Source organism: Heptranchias perlo, chromosome 6 (assembly GCF_035084215.1).
Source record: "Heptranchias perlo isolate sHepPer1 chromosome 6, sHepPer1.hap1, whole genome shotgun sequence".
Lineage (NCBI taxonomy): Eukaryota > Metazoa > Chordata > Chondrichthyes > Hexanchiformes > Hexanchidae > Heptranchias > Heptranchias perlo.
This window is the reverse complement of record NC_090330.1, coordinates 57321204-57339802: the sequence shown is the minus strand read 5'-3', so window position 1 is coordinate 57339802 and position 18599 is coordinate 57321204. Positions and strand designations below refer to the sequence as shown.

The 18599-nt window shown below is 43.4% G+C and overlaps 1 protein-coding gene across 3 annotated transcripts in view; it reads left to right on the top strand.

Moving 5' to 3' along the window:
* Positions 1 to 18599, top strand: part of LOC137323010 (neutral amino acid uniporter 4-like) — a 429467-nt gene that overhangs the window by 47319 nt on the left and 363549 nt on the right. For all 3 annotated transcript variants that reach the window (XM_067986344.1, XM_067986343.1, XM_067986346.1), the window contains exon 8: positions 15325 to 15552. In XM_067986344.1, coding sequence (XP_067842445.1) covers positions 15325 to 15552 — 228 coding nt within the window. The remainder of the gene's footprint in view (positions 1 to 15324; positions 15553 to 18599) is intronic.

The window sequence follows — 18599 nt, the reverse complement described above, 5'->3', positions numbered from 1 at the left end:
GAGGGGAGAGATACAAAAAGGTCCAGAGGGGCAATTTTTTCACTCAAAGGGTGGTGAGTGTCTGGAACGAGCTGCCAGAGGCAGTAGTAGAGGCGGGTACAATTTTGTCTTTTAAAACGCATTTGGATAGTTACATGGGTAAGATGGGTATAGAGGGATATGGGCCAAGTGCAGGCAATTGGGACTAGCTTAGTGGTATAAACTGGGCGACATGGACATGTTGGGCCGAAGGGCCTGTTTCCATGTTGTAAACTTCTATGACTCTATGACACCGGGGCTCAGTCTTGTGGTTCTTCACAAAAAAGTAGAAAACTAAACATAAAGTAAGGTAAAATGCCAGGGACCAAGAGTTAGTGGGAGAGAAAGGAAGGGAAAAGGGGTACTGTAATGCTGCAATAGTTGTTGAAAATGAGTGTACCAGCATTCTGGTCTGTGCTGACCATGTGATTGATAGTGTCATGGAATAAGCAGGGATAAATCAACAGTCCTACGTGCGTTCAACATTATATTCTACAGGTATGTATGTATTTAATCTAGATCTTGTGTGCTAAAGCATTGGATTCAGCATTGCCTTGAGTAAGTCATTAAAATACTGTAGACATTTGCTGCATCATAGAAGGCAGCCATTCAGGCCATCATATCTGTGCTAGCCCTTTGCTAGAGCAATCCAAAACTAATCCCATGGCCCTGCTCTTTCCCAGTAACCCTGTACCTTCTCTGCTTCAAATATTTATCTAATTCTCCCTTAAAAGATACAGTTGTCTCTGCTTCAACTGCTCCCTGCACCATAATTTGTTGTGGCAGGGCACCTAACGACATTTGCCGTTAATTAGACTTGCCCTTGCACATTTAGGTTTTAAATTTTTTTTATGTGGCAAGTTGCTGAAAGTGTGAGCTGATAATGTCGCAGTGAGGGAAACAGGGCGTCTGGGACCTGAGTGAATAGGGCAAGCAACTGTGAATCCCCTTAACCAATCCGATTGAAGGATTGTGAAATTAACAACGCAAGGATAGAGAAGGAAGTGTAAATTAGAGTGGGTGAATTCAATGTGAAATCAGGTACAGAAAGAGAAATAAAGAGAGGGAAAGAAAGATTGGATTAAGAGAGGAAAAAAAGACAGGAAAAGTTTTTAAAAAAAAGTTTCAAATGTAAAATTTTAAATTTTTAAATCTCCAACAACAATGAAATCCTGGACAAATGAGACTTCACACTTGTAATAGTTAATTTTCGGTGGCAGAGGGGTTGACTGGGAGTAGTTAACACTTACCATGTTATTAAAAGGGTACTTCGACTGAAATGGACAGGACTTAACTTTCTGTGGCAAGTTTAGTCTGTATTTACCGTGCAAATACAGCAACTTCATGCCATTTAATATATTTTAATAGTGAGGCAGACAGCTTGATGCTGTTTTTGCGAAACTAATGGCGGAGCAGCGTAACTCGGCCAGCAACCTTTGGATATTTGAGTTTAACCACACATCTGCCCCTTGCTTGAAGTTGCTGTATCATTTGTGCATAAATAATGGCGAGTGCCATTAGCCTCACCGTTATTTTGACAGCAAATTATGGCCCATTGATTTCACCCTCCTTCTCAGTTCATTTCTCAGTCCTTAAATCTCATTGGTTAAGGAGATACACTGTCCCGTTGTTCACTAAGGTCCCAGATGCTCTGTTGCCCTCACTGCGCCATTGTCAGCTCGAATTTCCAGCAACTTTGTGGGCAAAAAATTTACGAACTTGACCATGCACGAACAAGTCTAACTAATGGGGCACGCCGCGAGATGCTCCACTCAATCAAAATCTGGCCCATAGTGTCCTACGCGATTTGATGCTCAACGTGTCTAAGCACTGTAATCAACAAAGCAAATAGAATGCTGAACTATACAGCTAAAACGGTAGAATCCAAGTAAGAGGAAGTCATGCACAAACTGTATAGTGCTCTGGTCAGAGCCAGGGGTGCATATCCTGTTGCAAATTCACTTTTTTTGTGAATTTACAAATTTAAGATGCAAATGTGCTACTGTCCCATGATGCAGCTGCCTTTTGCTTCTTGCACCATTTGGTCAACTGTTTAAACTCAGTAGGCCTTGAGGCTCGGGCGTTGTTCTGGTGGATGAATCTTGAGTTCACTAATAGCATAAAAAAACAACTCCGAAGTCTCCGTCCTACTCACTTTAACGGGCAAAACCAGTGGAGCAAGAGCTAAGAGATGGCCACGCTGTGGACAGTATGTTAAGACAGCATGGAGTTTGTCATCAGTTAAGGGGAGTGAAGCAGCACAATCAGCAAGGGAGAAAGTAGCCAGTAGGAGGGCAGCGAGGAAGGCCATTGTACAGCAGGAGAATAGCAAGATAGCAGTGAGGATCAGCCAGAATAGAAAGATGTTTGAGATAATTGGTGTTTAAATCTCAGAGCATGGGGCCGAATGGCTGAAAGCACACTGCCAATGGTGAGACAAAGGGAGAGGGGTAGACAAAAGGCTAAAGTCAGAGGAACGGAGAGTTTGGGGGTGGGTGGCGTTTGTAGGATTGTTGGAGTTACAGAGATGGGGAGGGGTGAGGCCATGAAGGGATTTAAATAAGAAGATGAGAATTTTAAATTTGAGTTGTTGAGGTACTTGGAGCCATTGTAGGTCAAGAAGGACAGAGGTAATGGGTGATTGGGATTTAGTGTGTTATAGGATGCGGATAGCAGAGTTTTAGATGAGCTGATGGATAAGGAGTATGGAAATGAGAGGGCAGCCAGGAGAACATTGGAATAGTTGTCTTGAGGTAACACAAGCATGGATCAGGGTTTCAGCAGTCAATGGGCTGAGGCAGAGGCAAAGACGGGTAATGTGACTGAGGTAAAAGTAGGTGGGCTTTGTGCTGGAGAAGGATATGTGATGGCGAGGACATGGTATTGGATGCGTAGCTTGTGGTCGAATAGGTTATTGAGATTGCGAACAGTCTGCTGCAGTCTGAGTCGGTGGTTGTGGAGAGAGACTGACTTGGTGGCAAGGGTATGGAGTTCGTGGTGGGGACAAAAGACGATGGCTTTGGTCTCCCCTTGAAACCCAGCTGGATGAAACTGCGGCTAATCCATGGGTGGATATTGAACAAGCAGCCTGACCATACACGTGGAATGGAGGGATCAGCAGAGCTGGAACTGGGTGTGGTCAGTGTACATGTGGAAGCTGATCTCATGTCTGTAAATGATGTCAAAGGGCAGCATGTAGATAAGGAAGTGAAGGGGACCAACAAAGCCATCCTACTGTCTTGTACATTCTTCACTAGTATGTAGAAGAAATAGGATTAGAAAAGTGAGAAGAAACTAAAGTGCAGTTATGATCCTTTTCTGAGTAAAGATAATCTCCACAAATTGATATTTCAAAAATAGAAATCGCACGTTCTTAAAAAAATCTTGCTCCCTTTTATTCTTTTTATGACTTAGCTGCCTGCTAAGTATTGCACAAAATCAGACAAGGGAGAACAATTTGCATCACATTTTATGTAATAGAGTTGGCAATATTGGGTCATAGTTGGTATCTTCAGTGTAATTGCTTTCCTCCGAGGTAAGCCTGCAGTTATATTGCACTGCAGATTGGAGAGTGGTAGCTATAAAGTGCAAAGTGCATGCAACACTTGTTCTGAGAGCTGCCATTCACTCTGCATACCGGGGAGAGTTCTGCATGCACGCTTCCGTGCATATACAGACCTTTGCTCCCCAGCTGTGAATTTTTAAATATTGTGAGTACCTGTGCAGAGCACATTAGCTTCTCATCATAACAATAAAAAGGCCCCGAAATAAGTTCATGAAGTGCTCAGGAAATCCACTGACTGCTTGTGAACTTCTGAAACGAAAATTTGCATTGCTTTCATGTGGTGTGGGATGCCTGTCAAAAGGGATCTCAAACCACGTGCTGTTAGTGCTTTGTGGAGTCAGATTGGGACCTAGCTAAAGTAAAGGGATCAGAGGGTAGTCTTAAGAGCTGTGGGGAAGCTCTTGAGTTGCATACGCTCGGGGTTTGTGCTGGGCCTCTTCTATTCCTTGAATACATTAATCACCTGGAATCATAACCTCAGTGCAAAGCAGTTAAATTCATAGATTACCCCAGATTCCGTGGAGGCAGCTACGATCTTTGAAAGATAACTGAGTTGTACCTGGAATAAATGGCAAATGAATGCAAGATACTGCATTTTTAGAAGTCACATGTATTCCATGGGTGGTGTGGATTTTGTCAAGTGGGTAACTTGGGTTGTTGACTCTTGCTTCCATGTCTAAACAGTGTAAGAAGGCAAATAGAAGACTGGATGAGATTGCAGAATCAAAATCCCCGGAGATCATGTTGAAATTTGAGGACAGTAGAGTTGGCACTTTGGTGAAATGGGCTGAAAGAGCTAATGCATCCACACCCATTTGGGTGTGTTGTGAATTAAGAGATACTTTCTTGTTGATGTACACTCTTAACTGCTTTGCATCAATATGAAAGTGGAAACATAATTGCACCATTCGGTTCAATTAAACTGTATGTACCTGTTTAAAAGCACATAACTCAACAACAACTTGCATTTATATTGCGCCTATTTTGGAGAAAAGCATCTCATGGTGCTTGAGGTAGGAGTGACCACTGCACAATCCTCGTGGAGATGAAGTCCCGTCTTCGCACTGAGGACACCATCCAACGTGTTGTGTGGCACTATCACCGTGCTCAATGGGATAAATTAGGAACAGATCTAGCAGCTCAAAACTGGGCATCCATGAGGCGCTGTAGGCCTCAGCAGCAGCAGAATTGTAATCCAGCACAACCTGTAACCTCATGGCTGGCATACTCCTCACTCTACCATTACCAACAAGCCAGGGGATCAACCTTGATTCAATGAGCAGTGTAGAAGAGCATGCCAGGAGCAGCACCAGGCGTACCTAAAAATAGGTGCCAACCTGGTGAAGCTACAACACAGGACTACATGCATGCTAAACAGTGGCAGCAACATGCTATAGACAGAGCTAAGCGATTCCACAACCAACGGATCAGATCAAAGCTCTGCAGTTCTGCCACATCGTCGTGAATGGTGGTGGACAATTAAACAACTAATGGGAGGAGGAGGCTCTGTAAACATCCCCATCCTCAATGATGGTGGAGTCCAGCACGTGAGTGCAAAAGACAAGGCTGAAGCGTTTGCAACCATCTTCAGCCAGAAGTGCCAAGTGGATGATCCATCTCTGCATCCTCCTGATATCCCCACCATCACAGTAGCCAGTCTTCAGCCAATTTGATCCACTCCATGTGTTATCAAGAAACGGCTGAGTGCACTGGATACAGCAAAGGCTATGGGCCCCGACAACAACCCAGCTGTCGTGCTGAAGACTTGTGCTCCAGAACTAGCCGCGCCTCTAGCCAAACTGTTCCAGTACAGCTACAACACTGGCATCTACCTGACAATGTGGAAAATTGCCCAGGTATGTCCTGTCCACAAAAAGCAGGACAAATCCAATCCGGCCAATTACTGCCCCATCAGCCTACTCTCAATCATCAGCAAAGTGATGGAAGGTGTTGTCGACAGCGCTATCAAGCAGCACTTATCAATAACCTGCTCACCGATGCTCATTTTGGGTTCCGCCAGGACCACTCTGCTCCAGACTTCACTATAGCCTTGGTCCAAACATGGACAAAAGAGCTGAATTCCAGAGGTGAGGTGAGAGTGACTGCCCTTGACATCAAGGCAGCATTTGACACAGTGTGGCACCAAGGAGCCCTAGTAAAATTGAAATCAATGGGAATCTGAGAGAACTCTCCAGTGGCTGGAGTCATACCTAGCACAAAGGAAGATGGTAGTGGTTGTTGGAGGCCAATCATCTCAGCCCCAGGACATTGCTGCAGGAGTACTTCATGGTAGTGTCCTAGGCCCAACCATCTTCAGCTGCTTCATCAATGACCTTCCCTCCATCAAAAGGTCAGAAATGGGGATGTTCGCTGATGATTGCACAGTGTTCAGTTCCATTCGCGACCCCTCAGGTAATGAAGCAGTCCGTGCCCGCATGCAGCAAGACCTGGACAACATCCAGGCTTGGGCTGATAAGTGGCAAGTAACATTCGCGCCAGGCAATGACCATCTCCAACAAGAGAGTGTCTAACCACCTCTCCTTGACATTCAACAGCATTACCATCGCCGAATTCCCCACCATCAACATCCTGGGGGTCACCATTGACCAGAAACATAACTGGACCAGCCGTATAAATACTGTGGCTACAAGAGCAAGTCAGAGGATGGGTATTCTGCGGCGAGTGACTCACCTCCTGACTCCCCAAAGCCTTTCTACCATCTACAAGGTACAAGTCAGGAGTGTGATGGAATACTCGCCACTTGCCTGGATGAGTGCAGCTCCAACAACACTCAAGAAACTCGACACCATCCAGGACAAAGCAGCCTGCTTGATTGGCACCCCATCCACCACCCTAAACATTCACTCCCTTCACTATCGGCGCACTGGCTGCAGTGTGTACCTTCCACAGGATGCACTGCAGCAACTTGCCAAGGCTTCTTCGACGGCACCTCCCAAACCCGCGACCTCTACCACCTAGAAGGACAAGAGCAGCAGGCACGTGGGAACAACATCACCACCTGCATGTTCCCCCTCCAAGTCACACACCATCCCGACTTGGAAATATATCGCCGTTCCTTCATCGCCGCTGGGTCAAAATCCTGGAACTCCCTTCCTAACAGCACTGTGGGAGAACCTTCACCACATGGACTGCAGCGGTTCAAGAAGGTGGCTGCTCATCACATTCTCTAGGGCAATTAGGGATGGGCAATAAATGCCGGCCTCGCCAGCGACGCCCACATCCCATGAACGAATTCTTTTTTTTAAAAAAAAGTAAGAAAAGGAAATTATGTTTTTATTTGTTATGCACATATTTTGACTACTTTTCAGATCATTTCTGGCTAATAGTTTAGGTAGTTGACCTAGTCCTGGGTTTCTTTCAGTGCTAATCTGTAACTTACTGTTGCAAGGTGTTCAAGTGTGACTTAGAATATCTGTCCACTGAATTTCTTTTATATTGCACGAGTACCACCACATTCCTGATGTATGGGTCTGACACAGCTGATGACAAAACAAATGGAGGCCCAGTCTAGTGAGTCCCAGCAATTTTCTTGCAGCTGAATGTGTGACGCCTGTAATTTGGAAACCCAGCAGCACGAGCATGGGTCTTGTGCCATATAGAGGTACCTTTAGTTCTCTCCCTCCCAGAAGGGAGCCACTCCACTAACATCAGCTGTGCAGTTTTTAGCAGGGACACTGCAGCAAATCCTATGGATTGGGATTTGGCTCGTCCTGGATAGTAATTGGGAGGTATTGGAGCTAGCAAACTTCAGTGCTGATGTGATGGATGGGAAGAATAAACATAAAATATTTTAGAATTAAAGGATGTTGGGGACAAATATTCATGGATGAGGGTTCCAGATAATCTGCTGTGGAGGAGAACAACACAAATAGACAGACAGCCTGGAGGCTGAAACATGATTAGGATACATGATACTTTGTGAAAATGGACATCAACATAATTCACTGTACACACCAATTACAGATTATGATGTGTTGGAACAATTCCATGGGAAGGTAGAGTTGGTCCTAAAAAATAGTTTGAGGAGATTAAATACTTATAGGTAACATAAACACTAAGGTAGGGGAAAATTAATAGAGACACGTCATGGGGTTGAGAATTGAGAGAGAAATTAGACGAATGGATTTTCTCAGCGTACCAGTTGGTTGTGATAAATACTCAGCTATAAGGAAAGGAGTGAAACAATGAAAAGCAAATGATTAAAAAATCAAATTCCTATCATAATGTAATCTGTTTCAAACTCAGCAAAGAATGTGCAGACATAACGTGGTGTGACTTTTAATTGACTTGGTGTATCCTGAACACCACAGTGTTGCTTATTTTTATTAATTTGTTATAAATAAAAGTAGAAAGAATGGTCTACGTATGGTCGGGGGCAACTGCATGCTGAGAACACGTGAAAATTATGTTGCAGATAGGCAGTGCCACGTGTGACTTCCTTTCACTGTGTGGTATAGTTCCCAGCATCTGCGCAATTGTGCCCTTAATTTTTCCCAGCTGAAGATTTTTTGGTCCTCATGTTGGATATCTTGTTTCCAACATTAGGGGTAAAATCTCCAGCTTTTCTGGAGTTTATTTTTTGATCTACTGGGAGGTAAGTTCAGGACTTGAGGGTGTTCAAAATTAAAGCGGCTTGCCTTTCCAGATAACAATCAACTCTTATCCATCTTCTTTGTCAGCCTGGGGCCTGGAGAATTCCCCTTTTCTGGACTTTGTGCATTTCCTTTTGCTTTTCCATATTGTATGGGTCGTTCAGAAGATAACAGTAGACAGTGCAAGCTAGCCACCAATTAGACCTGCAAGCTATCTTTGTCAGACATGACAATGAGTGAGGCAGGGTTCCTCCACTACCTCGCAGAGGGGATCTTCTATCATACTTGAGGGGGAAAGTGAGTTCCAATGATCTTAGAATCATAGAATGATGTAGCACAGAAGGAGGCCATTTGGCCTATCATGCCTGTGCTGGATCTTTGAAACAGCTATCTAATTAGTGCCATTCCTCTGCTTTTTCCCCATAGCCCTGCAAATTTTTACCCTTCAAATATTTATTGAAATTCCTCATGAAAGTTATCATTGAATCTGCTTCCACCACCCTTTCAGGCAATGCATTCCAGATCATTACAACCTCAATGTTTTTTTAAAAAAAAAAATCCTCATTTTGCCTTTTGATTCTTTTGTCAATTGCCATAAATTTGTGTCTTCTGATTACCAACCCGTCTGCCACTGGAAACAGAGTAAATAATGAGAACAATCGAAACCCTTCATGATTTTGAATACCTCTGTTAAATCTTCCCTTTACCTTCTCTGCTGGAAGCAGAACAACCCCAGTTTCTCAGTCTCTCCGCATAACTGAAGTCCCTCATTCCTGGTACCATCCTAGTAAATCTCCTCTGCATTCTCTCTAAGACCTTGACATGCTTCCTAAAGTGTGATGCCCAGAATTGGACACAGTATTCCAGCTGGGGCCTAACCAGTGTTTTATAAAGGGTTAGCATAACTTCCTTGCTTTTGTACTCTTATGCCTCTTAAAACCAAGGATACTGTATGCTTTTTTAACAGCCATCTCAACTTGTCCTGCCACCTTCAAAGATTTGTGCACGTACGCTCCCAGGTTTCTCAGTTCCTGCACCCCATTTAAAATTGTACCAATAATGCATTTGAACCTGGAGACATTCTGGTTGATGGCCTAGTTATTGTAAGGTGGTGACTGTTAGCTAAGGGCTTTCATTCCCAGTGGTAAATACCTTGATTAATTCCCTCGGAATCCACTTAGAACATAAAATGGAAATATTCTGTGTGGTATTCCACCAAGTCTGTTGGTTCTATTTCATGTGATGTGCTGCATAACTCGATTATTGGTTAACAACTTACGTTTCAACTGTGTTAATGTCACTATTTGTCTTTCATGACTCATTTGAGTTTGGATTATTTGCAGACATCTCATTTTGTGCAAGTTATTTGGAAACTGTGCTGAATTAGGCTCTTGCTGGTTTCCATTTTGGGCCTAAAATTAGTTCTTCGTAAAGAAAACAAAATTCAAGAAAAAGCAGATGCTGGAAAACTGAAACAAAAATGAAAAATGCTGGAGACACTCAGCAGGTCAGGCAGCATCTGTGGTGAGAACAAGTAAACTAATGTTCAAAACCACTTTGAAGAAGTGCCTGTACCCAAAACATTAGTTTTGTCTATTCTCGCCATAGAGGCTGCCTGATTATCTGAGTATCTCCAGCATTTTCTGTTTTCAACAGTTTGAACCTCTGAGTATGAGAGTTTAAGTTTTGTATCGGGAAAACTGCACTACGAAAAGAGTTAATTTTAGCTCGCAGTTAATGAACTGCAGGCCTTTGTTTCATATTAGCTGTATTTGGCTTAACATTCTGATAAGGATATCCTTTGGATTCGTCAAGTTTCTTTTAGGTCAGGAAATTGTTAACATCTTATCTACCCGGGTAGCCTTAAAGAGCTGGGTCTGTATACTTTAGAGAATCATAGACTTGGGCAATTTGAGGTTTATAAAATAATGAAAGTTGTAGATTGTGTTTACGTGGACAAATTATTTCAACTGGATAGGTTAGGGAGAACAAGTTACGGCCGAACTAGGTTGAATGTTAGATGGTCCTTTTCCCAGAGAATATTAAACCTGTGAAACAGATTGCCGGTGATTGCTGATTCGCTGTATACCTTCGAGAGAGCTGGACCTATTTCTGGTTGGTGCGGAGATCACCTTGCACAATAGGTAGGTAACCTGTAATATAAATCAGGGTCAATGTGATCTCTTGAATTAGTTTTGATCGTCTATAGGGGTCGGAGAGGAATTTTCCAGATTTTTCCCCTGAATTGGCCGGTGTTTTTATCTGGTTTTTCACTTTTTTTATTCGTTCATGGGATGTGGGCGTCGCTGGCAATGCCAGCATTTATTGCCCATCCCTAATTGCCCTTGAGAAGGTGGTGGTGAGCCGCCGCCTTGAACCGCTGCAGTCCGTGTGGTGAAGGTTTTCCCACAGTGCTGTTAGGAAGGGAGTTCCAGGATTTTGACCCAGCGATGACGAAAGAACGGCGATATATTTCCAAGTCGGGATGGTGTGTGACTTGGGGGGAACGTGCAGGTGGTGTTGTCCTCATGTGCCTGCTGCTCTTGTCCTTCTAGGTGGTAGAGGTCGTGGGTTTGGGAGGTGCTGTCGAAGAAGCCTTGGCGAGTTGCTGCAGTGCATCATGTGGATGGTACACACTGCAGCCACAGTGCGCCGGTGGTGGATGGGGTGCCAATCAAGCGGGCTGCTTTGTCCTGGATGGTGTCGAGCTTCTTGAGTGTTGTTGCAGCTGTACTCATCCAGGCAAGTGGAGAGTATTCCATCACACTCCTGACTTGTGCCTTGTGGATGGTGGAACGCTTTGGGGAGTTAGGAGGTGAGCCACTCGCCGCAGAATACCCAGCCTCTGACCTGCTCTTGTAGCCACAGTATTTATATGGCTGGTCCAGTTAAGTTCCTGGTCAATGGTGACCCCCCAGGATGTTGATGGGGGATTTGGCGATGGTAATGCCGTTGAATGTCAAGGGGAGGTGGTTAGACTCTCATTGGAGATGGTCATTGCCTGGCATTTGTCTGGCGCGAATGTTACTTGCCACTTATCAGCCCAAGCCTGGATGTTGTCCAGGTCTTGCTACATATGGGCTCGGACTGCTTCGTTATCTGAGGGGTTGTGTAATGAGGTCTGGAGCCGAGTGGTCCTGGCGGAACCCAAACTGAGCATCGGTGAGCAGGTTATTGGTGAGTAAGTGCCGCTTGATAGCACTGTCGACAACACCCATCACTTTGCTGATGATTGAGAGTGGGCTGATGGGACGGTAATTGGCCAGATTGGATTTGTCCTGCTTTTTGTGGACCGGACATACCTGGGCAATTTTCCACATTGTCAGGTAGATGCCAATGTTGCAGCTGTACTGGAACAGTTTGGCTAGAGGAGCAGCTAGTTCTGGAGCACAAGTCTTCAGCACGACAGCCAGGATGTTGGGGCCCATAGCTTTTGCTGTATCCAGTGCACTCAGCCGTTTCTTGATGTCACATGGAGTGAATCGAATTGGCTGAAGACTGGCTTCTGTGATGGTGGGGATATCAGGAGGAGGCCGAGATGGATCATCCACTCGGCACTTCTGGCTGAAGATGGTTGCAAATGCTTCACCCTTGTCTTTTGCACTCACGTGCAGGACTCCACCATCATTGAGGATGGGGATGTTTACAGAGCCGCCTCCTCCCATTAGTTGTTTAATTGTCCACCACCATTCATGACCGGATGTGGCAGGACTGCAGAGCTTTGATTTGATCCGTTGGTTGTGGAATCGCTTAGCTCTGTCTGTAGCATGTTGCCGACGCTGTTTAGCATGCATGTAGTCCTGTGTTGTAGCTTCACCAGGTTGGCACCTATTTTTCGGTACGCCTGGTGCTGCTCCTGGCATGCTCTTCTACATTCCTCATTGAACCAGGGTTGATCCCCTGGCTTGTTGGTGATGGTAGAGTGAGGAATATGCCAGACCATGAGGTTACAGATTGTGCTGGAATACAATTCTGCTGCTGCTGATTGCCCACAGCGCCTCATGGATGTCCAGTTTTGAGCTGCTAGATCTGTTCCTAATCGATCCCATTTAGCACGGTGATACTGCCACAGAACACGTTGGATGGTGTCCTCCGTGCGAAGATGGGACTTCATCTCCATGAGGATTGTGCGGTGGTCACTTCTACCAATACTGTCATGGACAGATGCATCTGTGACAGGTCGATTTGGTGAGGACGAGAATCAAGTAGATTTTTCCCTCGTGTTGGTTCGCTCATCACCTGCTGCAGGCCCAGTGTGGCAGCTATGTCCTTCAGGACTCGGCCAGGAGTGGTGCTACCGAGCCACTCTTGGTGATGGACATTGAAGTCCCCCACCCAGAGTACATTCTGTGCCCTTGCTACCCTCAGTGCTTCCTCCAAGTGATGCTCAACATGGAGGAGGACTGATTCATCAGCTGAGGGAGGGCAGTAGGTGGTAATCAGCAGGAGGTTTCCTTGCCCATGTTTGACCTGATGCCATGAGATTTCATGGGGTCCGGAGTCAATGTTGAGGACTCCCAGGGCCACTCCCTCCTGACTGTATATCTCTGTCCTGCCGGTGGGACAGGACATACCCAGGCATGGTGATGGAAGAGTCTGGGACGTTGGCTAAAAGGTATGATTCTGTGAGTATGGCTATGTCAGGCTGTTGCTTGACTGGTCTGTTTTACAGCTCTCCCAATTTTGGCACAAGTCCCCAGATGTAGTGAGGAGGACTTTGCAGCGTCGACTGGGCTTGGTTTGCCTTTGTTGTGTCCAGTGCCTAGTGGTCCGATGCCGGGTGGTCTGTCCGGTTTTATTCTTATGACTTTTTTTAAGCGAGATTTTACAACTGAGTGGCTTGCTAGGCCATTTCAGAGGACAATTAAAAATCAACCACATTTCAGTGGGTCTGGAGTCACATATTGGCCAGACCGGGTAAGGAGGGCAGGTTTCCTTCCCTAAAGGACATTAGTGAACCAGATGGGTTTTTATGACAATCCGGTAGTTTCATGGCCACCATTACTGATACTAGTTTTTTTTTAAATTCCAGATTTTATTTATTTAATTGAATTTAAATTCCCCATCTGCCTTGGCGGGATTTGCACTCATGACTCCGGATTATTAGTCCATGATTCTGGATTACTCATACCCGGTAGCATAGTGGTTATGTTATCCCAGGAGATTATGTGGCTCTGGGTGGGTAAGGAGTGTCTGTATAGTGATGGGACAAGCTGGATGGACCATTGAGTTTTTTCCTGTCCGACATTTACGTATGTTTGTATTCCATTGTTTTCTGCGCTGCCATGCAAGTTAGAACTGGAATGTCGCTTCCATTATGTAGATGCCCACAGACCCACACGTTATTTTTAGTATCGTGCAATTTAGACAGCCTCTGCAGTTATTTGTTTCCAAGGCCAACTGGTGACTAGACAGTGGATAGATAACGCGTCATGAAAGTCTGAAATGGACGCATTAACCCAATTTAAACTATACTGCACGGAAGAATACAGGTCACGGGTTAAGGGTCATTTCACCCATTCCATGGCCGCTTTCTAAAGTAAATGCCAATCAATAGGCATTTATTTCGGAATTAAATGCCCATTGATTGCATGGCTGTCATGTGGAGGGCCCTTATTCATTAAACATTGTCTAGATTTAAGTAGCACACAAAAGCACTTTAGGAAAATGAGTTATGATAACTGGTGATGAGCCTCCTCTTTTAAATTTGTTCTACTTTGGTATGCTTTGGTGTTTTGTGGAAGGTACTAAATGAGTTTTTAAAAAAACAAATGACCTACCTGGTAGGGTTGCCATCACTCCTTCAAATGATCTGCACAGACTATGGGGCAGAAATTGCTCCCGAAATAACAGAGGAGCTCAACAGCACTCTCTTTTAATGGCAAATCAAAGGAGCAAGTTCCCGTGTTCACACATGCGCACTAAAATGCGGAAATTGTGAACTTGCTCCTATTGGTTCGCTGGTGATTTGACAGCTGCAAATTAAAGGGACATTGATTTCAATGATTGTAGTGTGCAATGAAAAATCGCAAACTTGCTCATCTGCCCAGCTGGAAAGTAACTAATTACGTCACCAAAAGATACGCTTAAAAATACCAGGTCTAAACTAAGTTTTAAAAGTGCGCTAACTCTTTATGACTGCCAAACAACTAAAAATTAAATTTTAAAGATGTGGAGTCTCATATTACTCCATATTGTAATAGTTTTTGGTCATTTAAAAAAAAAATTAAATTAAAAAAAAAAAATTCCCGTCTGATTTCTTTGGCTTCTTTATAAATAAAAATATTACAATTTTTATTTACTATGACTTTCAGAATACTAACTTCAAATGAATGAAGTCTGCTTGCCTGCTTGTGGGCGTGACTTATCTGCCTGACAGATTTTGTGGGCGTGTTTTCTATTCTTTCAGACTGTTCACTTTACGCTGCTCGGAGACTGAGTAGATTGCGCACAATTTTTTTTTAAAGTTCAAAATCAAGCAAGTCAACGCCACAGAGCCCACAATAAGTACATTTGTTAATTTAATTTGCAAGAGCTGCAGCGATCGTTGCCACGCTGCTCTGTGCAAGTTCTGGCCCATTATCCCACCCATCCCTCTCCTCAGGATGCACTTTTGTGCCTGTGATTGTCCACCTGGTGAATTGCTGACTTCAGCTGAGCCATTGTGGGGAGGTGCCAAATGGAGGGAAGTTGGGTATTTCTTCTAATGGAGGAATTCCAAATCAGTGGGAGTCACCCCACATCTCATTTGTGAAACTCCTAATCGGTTTCAGAGTGACATTGCTGAAAGCTTGCCTGCGCTTGACTGGGGGATGCTGAGAAGATTCAAAAAAGGAAGGAAAGAAAATACCTTTTATGTATTTTTTTTAAAAAAGTGCCAGACTCTAGTATTTTTTTTAAAAAAGCAGGCGCTCTCATACTTGCAGACCTTTTTATGTGTAATAATCTCAGTTACACGGGCTGATGTTGTCTTGACTGTGCACCAAAAACTACTACTCCCACTGAAATTTCTATTCTAGCCATTCATGTATTAACCACTTAGTCGACTTAATAAATTCTGAGTCTGTATGTTTGTGCTGATAGATTTGTTTGATTCTGAAAGTTTTTACAGTTGCTTTATCCCCACAGGTAGTGGAAGGTTTTCTGAGGAATCACACAGGTTACAGTGACCTAAACAGTACCAGCAATCCACTTGAAGACTGGAACGTTGATTCAAGGATATACATGCTGAGCTTGCTTCCTTTTTTGATCTGCTTTGTGTTTATCCGTGATCTAAAGTACCTTGCAGTATTCTCTTTCTTGGCGAATCTCTCGATGGCTGCCAGTCTCGTTATCATCTATCATTATATTATTAGGGTAAGTTTAACATGTAGGAAAAAATGCATACAAACAGATGATTAGGTACGTCACACAGTTATGTTTAGCATTTTATGTCTTTGAACACAATATTGTCTAATTAATGTTCCATTACAACTGTATCAAAGTCACTGATAAAATGCTACTGATTACAGTTCTCAAATAGATTGTGTAAGCCTGCCTGCAGCATTCTTGTTGGATTTTCGATGGAGGTGGCTGCTTCTGAAGGAACATTAGAACAGGAGTAGGCCATTTCGCCCTATGGATTGGCCTGTTTCTGTGCTGTAACCTGTGATTCTAGAGTCACTCTGAGAACTCAAAACATTGTTTCAGACCCAGCAAAAGTGCATACAGTTTAAACTATAAAACTGCATTCTATTTAATTGAAGTAACAGAATTTTCATGTTAATTTATACTAATAACCAGCGAAATAGCAATTCGGTGTAGCTGTTTCATTGAGACCACCTCATGGGGGTAGTTTGATGCTGGACTGGGACTGTAAGAACATAAGAAATAGGAGTAGGCCATACAGCCCCTCGAGACTGCTCCGCCATTCAATAAGATCATGGCTGATCTTCGACCTCAACTCCACTTTCCCGCCCGATCCCCATATCCCTTAATTCCCCAAGAGCCGAAAAACCTATTGATCTCAGACTTGAATATATTCAATGAGCATCCACAGCCTTCTGAGGTAGAGTGTTCCAAATATTCACAACCCTCCTGAGTGAAGAAATTCCTCCTCATCTCAGTCCTAAATGTCTGACCCCTTAGCCTGAAACTATGTTCCCTAGTTCTAGACTCTCCAGCCAGGGGAACATCCTTTCAGCATCTACCCTGTCAAGCCCTCTTAAAATCTTACATGTTTCAATGAGATCACCCCTCACTCTTCTAAACTACAGAGAGTATAGGCCCATTCTACTCAATCTCTTGTCATAGGACAACCCTTTCACCCCAGGAATTAATCTAGTGAACCTTCATTGCACCGCCTCTAAGGCAAGTATATCCCTCCTTTGGTAAGGAGACCAAAACTGTACACAGTACTCCAGGTGTGGTCTCACCGAAGCCCTGTACAATTGCAGCAAGACTTCCTAACTCTTGCACTCTAACCACCTTGCAATAAAAGCCAACATATCATTTACCTTCCTAATTGCTTGCTGTACCTCCATCTTACGTTGTGCTTCGTGTACAAGGTCACGCAAATCCCTCCGAACAACATTTAATAGTTTCTCACCATTTAAAAAAAAATTCAGTTTTTGTTTTATTTTTCCTATCAAAGAGAATAACGTCACATTTCCCCACATTATACTCCATCTACCATCTTCTTGCCCACTCACTTAATCTGCCTATATCCCTTTGCAGACGCTGTGTCCTCCTCACAGCTCACTTTCCCACCTAACTTTGTATCATTAGCAAACTTGGATACATTACACTCGGTCCTTTTCATCTAAGTCATTAATATAGATTGTAAATAGCTGAGGCCCAAGCACCGATCCCTGCAGCACCCCACTAGTTACAACTTGCCAACCCAAAAATGACCCATTTATTCTTACTCTCTGTTTTCTGTCCGTTAACCAATCCTCAATCCATGCTAATATATTACCCCCAATCCCATGAGCTCTTATCTTGCATAACAACTTTTTATGTGGCACCTTATCGAATGCCTTTTGAAAATCCAAATATACTACATCCACTGGTTCCCCTTTATCTACCCTGCTAGTTACATCCTCTTAAAAACTCTAATAAATTTGTCAAACACCATTTCCCTTTCATAAAACCATGTTGACTCTGCCTAATCATATTATGATATTCTAAGTGCCCTGTTACTAGTCCTTAATAGATTCTGCCATTTTCTCTACTACTGATGTCAGGCTAACTGCCTATAGTTCCCTGTTTTCTCTCTCCCTCCTTTCTTGAATAGTAGAGTTACATTTGCTACTTTCCAATCCAAGGGTTCCAGAATCTAGGGAATTCTGGAAGATCAACTATCTCTGCAGCCACCACTTTTAAAACTCTAGAATGTAGGCCAACAGGTCCAGGGGATTTGTCAGCTTTTAGCCCCATTAACGTTTCTAAAACTTTTTCTTTACTAATCTTAATTACTTTAAGTTCCTCCCTCTCATTAGACCCTTGGTTCTCCACTATTTCCGGTATGTTTTTTTGTGTCTTCTACTGAGAAGACAGTTACAAAATATTTGTTTAACGTCTCTGCCATTTCCTTATTCCCCATTATAATTTCTCCTGTCTCTGCCTTTAAGGGACTCATGTCTACTTTCTCTTTTTTATATACCTGTAGAAGCTCTTGCAATCTGTTTTTATGTTTTTTGCTCGTTCACTCCAATTTTCTCCCTCTTTGTCAATTTCTTGGTTATCCTTTGCTGATTTCTAAAACCCTCCCAATCCTCAGGCTTACTTTTTTTGTCAACATTATAAGCCTCTTTTAATCTAATACCATCCTTAACTTCTTTGGTTAGCTACACTTTGGATCACTTTTCCTGTGGAGTTTTTATTCCTCAAGGGTATGTATGTTTGCTGGGAATTATGAATTATTTCTTTATATATTCATCATTGCTTATCTACTGTCATGTCTTTTAATCTAATTTCCCAATCAACCGTAGTCAACTCGCCCCTCTTACCTATATAATTGGCCTTGTTTAAATTTAAGACCCAAGTTTCGGACTTAACCACTTCACTCTCAAACTCGACATGAAATTCTATCATCATATGATCACTCTTACCCAGAGGACCCTTTATTATAAGATTACTAATTAACCCTGTCTCATTGCACAATACTAGATCTAAAATAGCCTGTTCCCTATTTGATTTCTCGACATTGTTCTAGAAAACTGTCTCCGATGCATTCCGTGAACTCGTCCTCTAAACTACATTTTCCAATTTGGTTTGCCCAGTCTATATGAAGATTAAAGTCTCCCATGATTATTGCATTACCCTTGTTACATGCTCCTCTAATTTCCTGATTAATACTCTGCCCAACATTATAACTACCGTTGGGGGGCCTATGAACTACTCAACCAGCTTTTTCTGCCCCT